General features: G+C 41.9%; 2 protein-coding genes across 2 annotated transcripts; one reads left to right on the plus strand and one right to left on the minus strand.

The window, feature by feature from the left end:
- Positions 1-8,730: 8,730 nt before the first annotated feature.
- Positions 8,731-9,167, minus strand: BDW43DRAFT_310592 (uncharacterized protein; the record flags this gene model as incomplete). The annotated part of the gene is made up of 2 exons (XM_032046983.1): positions 8,731-8,903; positions 8,966-9,167. The coding sequence occupies 2 exons, from the start codon at positions 9,165-9,167 to the stop codon at positions 8,731-8,733; spliced, it is 375 nt and encodes a 124-aa protein (XP_031900753.1).
- An 865-nt stretch (positions 9,168-10,032) lies between these two features.
- On the plus strand, positions 10,033-10,345 carry BDW43DRAFT_310593 (general stress protein; the record flags this gene model as incomplete). The annotated part of the gene is made up of 2 exons (XM_032046984.1): positions 10,033-10,131; positions 10,223-10,345. The coding sequence occupies 2 exons, from the start codon at positions 10,033-10,035 to the stop codon at positions 10,343-10,345; spliced, it is 222 nt and encodes a 73-aa protein (XP_031900754.1).
- Positions 10,346-10,871: the final 526 nt, after the last annotated feature.

The raw sequence follows: 10,871 nt of genomic DNA on the forward strand, positions 1-10,871 counted from the left end.
TAACGTATTTCCCGGGTCATCCGGCCACCCGGGCCACCCGGCCACCCAGCCGCCCTTCTAAAATTGAAGCCATACAAAACGCCATATAATTGCATTGCTATAGAATAATAAGTAGTTCTATCGATTCAGGCAGTTTGTAATCTTATGACCCTGTATATTGCAACCAGAACACCTAGGTGGGGCGTGTCTAGGAGCTGATTCAGCTGGTAAAGCCCTATCTGCCTGTATAGCTTTATCTGTATATTCTCTGCTTTCTATAAGTGCTCTTGCTTCCTGAATTGATATACCTGACTCTATTTAAAGCTACTTCTTAGAGTATTTTTGCTTTTTAAGCTACTTTTTATGAGTAGCCTAGTATTGCTTAATTTAATACTTCAAAATAGTTACCTTAGCTAGAGCCTGTTCAGCACCTTTTAAAATCTGATTTAAATTCAGTTTAACAGGTGAATCAGGACTTCTAGATTGATTTCTTAATAGCTTTTTTAACCTGATTTCTGATTTATTCAGCTGTTTTATAGTATGAGATATTTTAGGTACTAAGCTGCCTTGACTGCTTGGTCTGCTGCCTGGAGATGTAGAGGTTTTAAGCTGTATAGTAATTTGAGCAAGAACCTGCTCAGGATTAAAAGAAACTAATCCAGTTACTTAAAAAGTACTGTAAATATTGCTGCTAGTAAAGGCCTGCCTGCGGGCCTTGGAATAGGCTGATAAAAAGTTGTCTTTATCAATATAATTGATTCCACAGTGTGTTTTAGATTCAATTGATTTTCTATACGCCTTTTTTAGAGGTGAAAAGCAGGTAACATCAAGCGGTTAAAGCTTATGAGAAATGTAAGCAGGCATACAGATTAGTATAACATTATTCTCTGAGTAAATCTGATTAAATTAAGGCGTAAGATGACTATCATGGCCATTAAGAATAAGTAGGCGATATTATCCTACAGATTGGCCTGTAGTAGCAGGTATAAAATAATTCTATAGCCAGTGTAGGCCAATTTTATTGCTTGTCTAACTATTAGGACTTATTTCAATCCTCCAATCTGATAAGATATCTTGATTCTTATACCAGGCCTTTATATGCACTTTGCCTTTAAAGACAATACAAGGAGGTAGAGCCCATCCATTAGAACTTATATATTCTATAGAGATAATCCATTCCCAGTTTCCTGGCTATATAAAAAAAGGTTTTCCTTGTGTATCAGACCTAGTAACTACTTTAGCAGTAGCTACTAGGCCCATTGCAAATCCTGTTTTATCGAAATTATAGATATCACTTGATGTAATACCATACTGCTGAATAACATCATTTACCTGCTGGAACCAGGCACGTAGAACCTTAGGATCTTCAGCTTTAGCATGCTGATAGTTATATCTGTATATAAAGTATATTTTCAGCTCAGGCCTGCGCCTAATAAAGGTTGAAACCCAGTTTTTACCAATAGTAGTAGGAATAACAGTAGGATTATGCTTAGTAAGCAGAAGATTAGCTATTTCTTGTACATGAGCAGGCCAAGGACTTGCTCCATGTCGATCTAGAGATATAATCCACTATACAAGCGATTCTTTTTTAGAGATACTTAATTTATGATTCTCTGAGCGCACTTGAGGCTTAAAAGTGCTTCCTTTTAAGCAATCAGTCAATGTAGAACAAGGCACATTATAAACTTCAGCAGCCTTCTGTATACTGTCGAATTGTTGGTTTTTAATAGCGGATATAGCCAGCAGGATCCTTCCTTCTTGTTCCACTAAAGATTTTGATGATTTAGGCATTTTTGGTGGTATGACTGGTTCTTGAATTGCTTCAAAATTTGAGGCGCGTACAAAACGCGTAGGGTGGCCGGGTGGCCCGGGTGGCCGGATGACCCGGGAAATACGTTACTTATAAAACACTTACCAAGTGTATAGGTCATTAAAGCTAGATATTCAAGATATACAGCAGAATCGAGCTTATATCTCTTATGGTCTTCGGCACCGGTATGCAACACAAACACTAGAAGCTAGCTATCTACATCATATGGCTTGATCTGGTATGTTATTAATCCAAGTACTTGAAAAGTAGCTATAGAGTACTTTGGAAGTATTTATACTAAGAAATCTATAGAGCTAGCTCGGCAAGAAGAAGAATCTAGTTCTTCTGAGTTGAATATTCAAGATCAGTATCAACTATTCTTTCCGTCATCTAGCAGTGGAAGACCATTACAGAGAACTCCAAGTCAAAAAGGCAGCCGAAGAGGCAGTCAAAGCCAGCGAGGAAGCTCCCGGGCAAGATCAAGGTAAGATCCTTATTTAAGTGCTTAGAAACTACTTATAAAGTACTTATATATTACTTTTCTAGTACCTCTCAAGCCAATCTTCAAAGAGTTGCTACTACTAATTCACATGAGCAATCTCAGAGTACCGAGGTGCAGAGATTAGAGGAGTTAAAAATTCAGAATCTCAAGGCTGAATTACTTGCAAAGCAGATTGAAATCAGAAAGAAAGAGCGAGAGTTATGTGAGAGTTAGAAAATGAAGACTAGTTCATTATTAATTAGTTTCTAAGTACTTTAGAAGTAGTTACCAAGTAGTTATATTAGCATTGTTTTAGCCTGTATAGATATATATACATCGTATACACTATATTCTCACACTGCTCAGTAAAATTAGTCATAGAATCATTCAGACTCTTAAGTTTTATTACTTAATAAGTACTCTAAAAGCAGTTAATCTACTATACAAAGCCTTCTAAGTAGTTTTTAACTAGTTTTGATGCACTGTTTTCTTTTATAAAATGTTTTATACAGATGAATGGTAAAGGTATTGAAAAGAAAAAAGTGGTAAGAAGAATACACGGGTAACTTCAATGTGGAATTTGGGGCACGGGCCAGATTCCACCCTCATGACTGCCTGAGGCACACTAGTACGTCGATGCCAGCTTTTAGCGCGTCGAACCCAACTACTTTCTGAAGACTACATGCAGCAAAGCAAACTATCTTAGTAACCGCGGCTATTCGGCTATCTTTCTTCTGGGCGGCTCTGGTGCAACATTATTAAAATCCCAGTGTTATTACAGTATTACGGTGAGTGGTATGAAGGGGAATCGAACCCTACATACTAGCATGGTTTTCTGCCAAGAACATCTTGTTCAGGTCTACGCTGCTGCCAAGACAACAGATTAGAACAATGTGGTTTGCCAAGGCAAGGTTTGGTCAGGTCTATGTAGTGACTAGCTCATAAATAGGATCCAAATTAAACAATTCTACCTCCAATATCATGGAGATGTTGAGATGGGGGAGACTGTATAGGCTCAACAGGAAATAAAAAGGGAAGGAGAGACAAGGAGGGTCAGGTATTGCACTTGTTCTTCAGTAGTCAGTGTTGTATCCGTGTAGGTGTGGGAGGCGCTTGGCACGGATATCAAATATAGAATATGTCAACATATATTATATTCGGAATACACTAGTAATTCCATGGCCAAAGAAATCAATGCATGTGGGTCTGAATTCCTGAATCTCTTCCTCTATCTCACTACTAAATTCTGCTCAATTTGACACGTATATCAATAGTCAGAATAGGAAAAGTTGCCATATAAATCGAATCATGGAAATCAGTAGAAATCATGGATTGTCATGGTGTTGGCTGACTAATCGGATATATCGTTATATTTCCAATAGTGGTCATTTTGGTTGACAGAATATATAAATAACGTTCAGAGGTGTTAGGTTCAGTATTGTATGATAGTCAAGAAGTGAAGAGAAATATTAGCAGATTCGGCCCGCGCGAACCTGCAATCTGGCCTTGGTTTCCTGGCTCCTGTTTCCTAGGATAGTTGACATTATTGAGGAAGTCATCCATTTTTGACCATATTGCCATTTGCTCCGGTAACATTCGCGGTCTGGAGATTAGAGTGTATTAGCTGTGATATCCGATAATGGGCTCGAGATCCAGAAAAGTCCATTTCTCAGTTAGAGTGCCACAGGGCTAACAGATTGTACATTAAATGTGTACCTACTGTTTCACTTTCTCAGAGTCTTCTACTAAGACAGTTATATAGAGTGTTTATTAGCGTATGTTACTTTAAGGGGTTACCAATAACTAACCATGGGGATCACTAGTCACAGTTTAAACACACTTTCCTACAGGTACTGTTACCCTGCTACTTTTTGGCGTATCTTCAGGGGACCTAATGGCCAAACGGCGGAAATACCGCAATAAGTCGCCGTAACCTTTCAACCCCCCAACCAGCATCAATATGGTCGGGATCCACAGTAAAATCCCTCGAATTCTCTCGGCGAGCAGGCACCAAGAAGGTCCAGCGGCACAGTTTCCAATCCAGCCAAGAAGGATGATGATCCGTGGCGAATGGACTAACATTTCATGGCACTTTTGGTGTGGAACTGTTTGATCCTTGATTTAGAAAACCTTGCAGCGGGCCAGGCGGTAACCATCCCACCATACCTTCACCCCAGGATGAGTGGTAAATATGGTGCTCAAACTCCATTTGTCGCGCGTACCGCTTTTTAATGCGAGAAAAAAAAGTTTAATAGAAATAATCATCTCAGATCCCGGCTTCCTCAACCGCGTGGATGAAGGCCCAAAGGCTCGGTAGAGCTTAACCATGGTTGGGGTCCTTTTTGTCGTAGGGGTTGTTTCGTATGCAATCACTGTATAAGATCAGCTTCCTCAGTAAAGAATGATAAAGCATAAGCCATAAGGAGCATGTTCGGCTTTGTTGACACTGAGTCTGGGTTGAACCTTTAACTATGTTCTCATTCAAACAATGACCATAAAGAAAAGAAGAGCCAGTTATGTGTACAAGCGAGCATATAAAGCCTGCTTTGCATGTCGTGGAACAAAAAGCAAATGCATCCTTGTTGTAGACAGTTCAACCCAGGCATCCCCACAATGCCGCAGGTGTCTGCAGTCTATGCTATGAGTAAGGTAATGATGATGGTATCAATGACAACTAAATATATCCGCCATTCTACGACCCGGCTGCTAGTTCAAAAGATTGCATGCCAAATAGAGAATTAACGAATATGCATTCTAATATCCCTTAGCGTTGTGATTTCAGGGGAAAGTAGGGCAGAATGAGGCTGTATCAGCTACACGTACGTAGCCTACTGAGGATCGGATGCCATTTCGATAGATACTCGATTATATGGACGACTCTATCGACTATATCTACTGCTTGCTTACTTCCTGTCAACTATTATTATTATTATTATTCCTCAGGCTGTGCGCGGCAGTGGGCTGCATGTAGCCTTCTGAGCTAGTCTATCCTGATATAATCAGTTATATACACGGGACTTCACACTTCTCTGATGATAATTCTGTTATCTGTATTGAATCTCTCAGTTTTCTTAACAAATCAAAGTATAGCATTGACCATGTCCATATTTGGAGCCCATCTCCTATTTCCGTTCCATTGTCATGAGTCTACTGGCACCTGGTCCGGTTTGCTTCCCAGAGCATGGGATAGATTTCCGTATTGTTAGTTCATTAGTTATTTCATTTCCTCACGCCTATCTTTTCTCCGGTGACAGTGGAAGAGGAAATGCTCTATAGTCTCTGATTCCTGCATGGATTCGCATGTATTGTTATCTATCCTGCCGACTCAGTGTAGGAATGCATTTAATAGGATATGGCCTGTCCAGTGCTGCGCCAACATTGATATTTAGTATCTTGTAAGTTGACCATATAGTCGTTGAATATAATTTCCTGGTAGGGCAGAGTTCCGGGTATGCTGGAGAGACTTTGATTCCATCTTTAGATGGAGGATCTCAAATCAGTGACAGCCCTGTTAGATAGACAGAATGGCCGGTCTTCTCTGGTTATATATACTGCTGCATTCTTTGCTAGTTGTGCACTCTTCTTGTCACTGTCTGTAGGAAGTCATTAAACTGAAGCTTAATCCTTACTTCATGTAGTTTCTGGAGCAGGTCATCAATATTTATAATTAGGGCTGGCCCACTTTGATGGCGTGCAGCGCAGATAGATGTTAGTGTAGCTTAGCTATTAGTATATATAGTTACGCCTAGTACCATTTTCAGAGCTGGTGAAGGTTCCAGGGTCTGTTTAACTATCTTAAGCGCCTCCAGGAGTGCTCTCAGTTGTGTAAGGCATATGTTGGTACACTGCTAGCGACCATAATCTTGGAGTTAGTTCTGGCTACTTGGTCTCCCACCGTGGCTACTATATCAATACCAAGCCACCTGTGGTGCCCTGACGCACGTGTGTGGATTTGCAGTTGGGATATCGGATTTTCTGTATGCCGTATGATTCTGTTTCTTCTGCTAAGCTAATAATGCCATCCCATCTTGATTGATGGGGGCTAATCGCAAACGGCTGGATCACTTCTATAGCCTCCGGGTCAATCGGGCAGATCTTGGTCAATGCAATGAATGGTGATTTATGTATGCCGCTTCATTGTGCTCTCAGTGTAATTCTGGATGCTAGGTTATAGAAGCTGTTGCTTAGTCGTCTGAAATGAGAAGGGATGATCCCTGAATCATGTCACATCTGATATGCGTCCCTTGCCTTCATGTGTACGATTCATGTCACTGGCAACATTATCACTAACGGGGCTTTCGGAGGAAGACTAATCTATATTGGAAACTTTGGAGGTGGCTGAGTTGCTAATGACGTGAAATACTCTATCATTCAAGCCACGCTGTATGACTGATGATTGGCAACTCCCTGCATCACCGTTCTTCTGCGCCCAGAAAAATAGAGTGTCTGGATTGAGCAAATTGTCAATGTCTATATCAATGTTACTTGTGTCGCAAGGCCACTTTGAAATTCTTGGGTAGTATCCAAAGGTAGCTGCTAAGCAAGGCCCCTTAATAACAGGGTGGAGTATACCCTTATATACCTTCGTCGGATGATGGAAAAATGCTGATGTTCTCCGTCTTGGGTGTGCCAAGTGTCCCAATTGATGCTTAATGGCCCAGGAAAGAAAATTTGGATTTGTTGCTCATAGAAGCGCATTTGCCACGGTGAAACCACTGCGTGTACAGGAAGGAGAAACGCATTCATATAATGGTACCTAGTAGAGTGTGATTTGGGGGGCAAGGGATGATTCGTGGGTTCAGAGGGTATGGAAATGGAATATAGCTGGCAAGGGAAAGCAAGGAAAACAAAGGTTCCAAAGCGGTGTTTTAGGGGTAGAAGACATTGCTGACAGAGGCTCGTTGTAGTAGACTGGGCGATCAATCCTGGACACATGAGGTATCAGAAGTAGATAAGTGTTGATCGGGTGATATTTATAAGATAGTCTGAATCCTTTGCTTTATTAACTTGAAGCTTGTCAAGATATTTATAATGAGCTAGCCAGAGAGTGACTAAAGCCCTAAAGCAACCATCCTGGGACCGCGGCGTCAATGGCATAGTCTTTTCCTGGGACACCTACACTGGATTCCGGGAGCTGGGCTTCAATATCATATTCTCCATCCTGGCAACATTGATTATCAACATTAACTTTTCACACCCCACTCAGCTGGCGTATGGCTGGCTCGTGCAGAGCTACAAGGAAAAGGTAGTTTGTGCCAATCTAGGAAATGCATAACGGAGTCACATTTGTCTGACAATATAATTTTTAGCACGGTTCGGATAGCGGCACCTATGACCCAGAAGGCCCTTTCGTGCCCCGATATTTTGTAAGTTTGCAGCAAGCTTGAATTTCAGCCAATGACCTACTATTAGAGCTCGTGTCTAATATCTACAAATGGGAGCTTATTTCACGACTGTGCTACAGAGGACATTATCCGAATTGGGGCTTGAGTGGTTGCCATGCCGTCATCCGCTAATTGGATATCATGGATATTTATTCCCATGCTATCGTATATCGACTTACGCCATTAGTATGCTCTCCTGTCTGTAAAGGGTCTGTAAAGGACCGGGAAGTTGTCAAAGTTTACGCCAATCTCCTAGCGTACGTATACCTCTTACTGTTGGCAAAGGATATCAATCACAGTTAATAGCTACTATTCTACCACGCCCTGTTTCAAGGAAATATGGAACTGTTGGGCCCTAACAACTTGGCTCTTACTGGAGAAGTATGACATTTATCATGATGACGTCATCCATTCCCTGAAGCTTCTTCTCTAACATATCCACATCAAAGTTGGGGATATTGGCATATAGCACTGAATCCATAAGAGTAACTGAATACTTTTAAATTGAGCTTTTGCAACTAGATACATATTGTCAAAAGAAAGAGAAACACAACACCTTTATCTAACTTGTATAGTTAAAGCTCACTATGGTAACAGAGAATGAGAAGAAGTGTGGGCTAAGCAGCATTATCTCAAACCGCCTTCCACTGTTGGTGAAGGAAGAAAGCGGCTCCTACAAGTCTAGTCTTTTAAGCAGAGGCCTCGTAAAAGCTTTATTGCGCCTTACCAAGTCAACCAATTTCCGCCGGTTCGGTTGGCCAGGCAAAGCGATTGAAGACTGAGCGCAGCAGAAAATGGTCTCAGATGCCCTGGCGCAATTCAGCCAGCCAATACGAGCTCCTTTATCACGAGACCCTTGCGAGCATTACGTTCGCCACACTTAAGTACAATTGTGCGAGTTAAATTGCGACGTATATATACCAAAACTTTTTTAAGAACGGCACACAAACTCAGCAAGTGATGCTATTTTCGATGGGTACAGTTTCCTCAGAGGTCAAGGCCAAAATCATTTCGTAAAGTCTTACTTGAGTAGTGCCCACCTAGCCTAATTGTCTGATGTGGATACAAGAACCTCTTCACAGCGTCCTGCCCGTGGTTGACCTTCCTGAGTATCCGTAAAGAGCATCCTCGGGTAGATCATCCTCACCAGGCCCTTCATCGTACTTGTTCTGCGTGTTGGGCTTTGCATGACGCAGACGTTCACCACCTAGGATGTTAGAACGATCTATAGCTTCGCGCTCATCTCTTTCTGTGGATTTGTCAGCTTTCATAACAAACAACATAGATAGGTCAGGTAGTCTTATAACTTACCCAGTTGTTGATCACTGTTCGAAAATGGAGGTTGCATGGGATCGGCCAAGTTGGCCTCATCTCTCACGACAGGAATATGGCTTTTTAGCTCAGAACGAGTCTCATGAGCATACGAGTTGTCACCGAAATCGCCTGACACAGGCGATGGGTCGTTTTGAGCCTCATAGTCATCCTCTGCTTGTCTCTCGTATTTGTTCGACATGTTGTAATTGCCAACTCTTTGTTCTTTTAAAATAGTTCAAAAGGCCTTCAAGGCCAGTGGTGAATAAAATAAATAGATAATCTGCTGTTTAATGAGCCGGCATCAAATAATGACATTCCCAAGCTAATGGGCAGAGTATATATCTTCAGCACCCATGACTTGACGTCAGATAGCCGTCACTCTTATGAGAGAATGACGGGGGTCATTGGCGAGTTCGGTTCCAAGGTCGGTCGGTAAATAATTAATTTGATTGGTTCGTCTCGGCGTGTTTTGTTGGTTCGTGAAGTGAGTGGTGCTTACAATATAGTTGAAACATTCATTGCCGAGTACTTGGCCTGCCTTATACACAGGTTAATGAACCGTTCTAAAGACGCTATACCAATAGTCATCTTCGCACAAAGGCAGCACATTTAGGATATCTAGTAAGAGTGCCTTGTAAGCCCGCGTAAAATGCACAATGTATTATTCCTACAAAGTCAACTTTCTTACAATGGAGAAACAAGCTATAATAGAGATGCTGCATATATGATATAATCAGCGATAATTAGCCAAGCGCCTTGGGTGCGTGCGACCATATCAGATATGTTCTTCCTGACCTGACTTTGTGGTTGAGTTTTGAATGACCTTTGTAAAGGTCCACTCCCATAAGCTAATTTATCCAGTGATGAGGGCTGTCTGTCGTCACCTTCCACTGTGGTCAGACCCAGGTGGAGTGTACCCCCTATGCGGTCGTCAGCGAGGTAATTCTAAGGACATAAATAGAAGATCAAGCACTCCCGCTCGCAATACACGAATATCAGCAAATCTTAACGACATATGGTCAACATAAGTCGTTACAAACAATCGAGCGAACACTCGCTTCACAATGGCCGGTAATCAAAACCCCGGTAACCTCCTCCAACCGCCCTCACGAGGAGGTGCAAAACATTGCTCGCAAGGGTGGAGAGGCCAGTCACAACAGCGGGTTTGCTAGCATGGACCCCGACAGGCAGGCATGGACTCCCTAAAACAGGATAATTATATCTTGCTGAACATGTCTTGCTGACCTTCGGCAGAGAGACATCGCTTCTAAGGGCGGCCAGGCGTCTGGAGGTAGCTTCGAACCCGGCGACCCGAGGGCCCGAGAAGCCGGCCGCAAAGGCGGCTCCGCAACTAGTGCCGGCAAACCGGAGGAGTAAACCTCTGTGCTTCGCCGGGTTTTGTGATAATGTCTAAGCGTTGGCTGGTGTGCTTTTTGTTCTAAATAAGTTTGTTGTTTTCTATGTAGGCAAGAGAAAACAGAAACGTCGTACATTATAGTATTACTGCTTTAAGTGAATTTCAAAATCGCATACCATTAATTGCGTACCTTGTAACTCAACACAACCGGGACAAATAACCTTCGCTCTTTATGTGCATCCATTCAATATAAATCCACATCTAGGTAGACTGTTGCAGTCCGATGGTGTGTAGCTTGAAAAGCTGACGTAAATACTTACCAATACCATATATATTTTGTAACTGCTGACTAGGAAATAGTCGCATACAGAGAGACTAAAGTGCAGGTTTGAAACACGGTAAAAAAAATATTGTAGGAGTAGATAACTTCATACTAAAGCCCCTCACATACTTACAATACTCCAGTTTCAAGTGAACGGGTTGGTTGGCTAGCACATATAGATTATAAATATACATCATGAATCACGGCCCACCAGCGGCACTAAA

Source organism: Aspergillus alliaceus, assembly GCF_009176365.1.
Source record: "Aspergillus alliaceus strain CBS 536.65 unplaced genomic scaffold BDW43scaffold_19, whole genome shotgun sequence".
NCBI classification, from domain to species: Eukaryota; Fungi; Ascomycota; class Eurotiomycetes; order Eurotiales; family Aspergillaceae; genus Aspergillus; species Aspergillus alliaceus.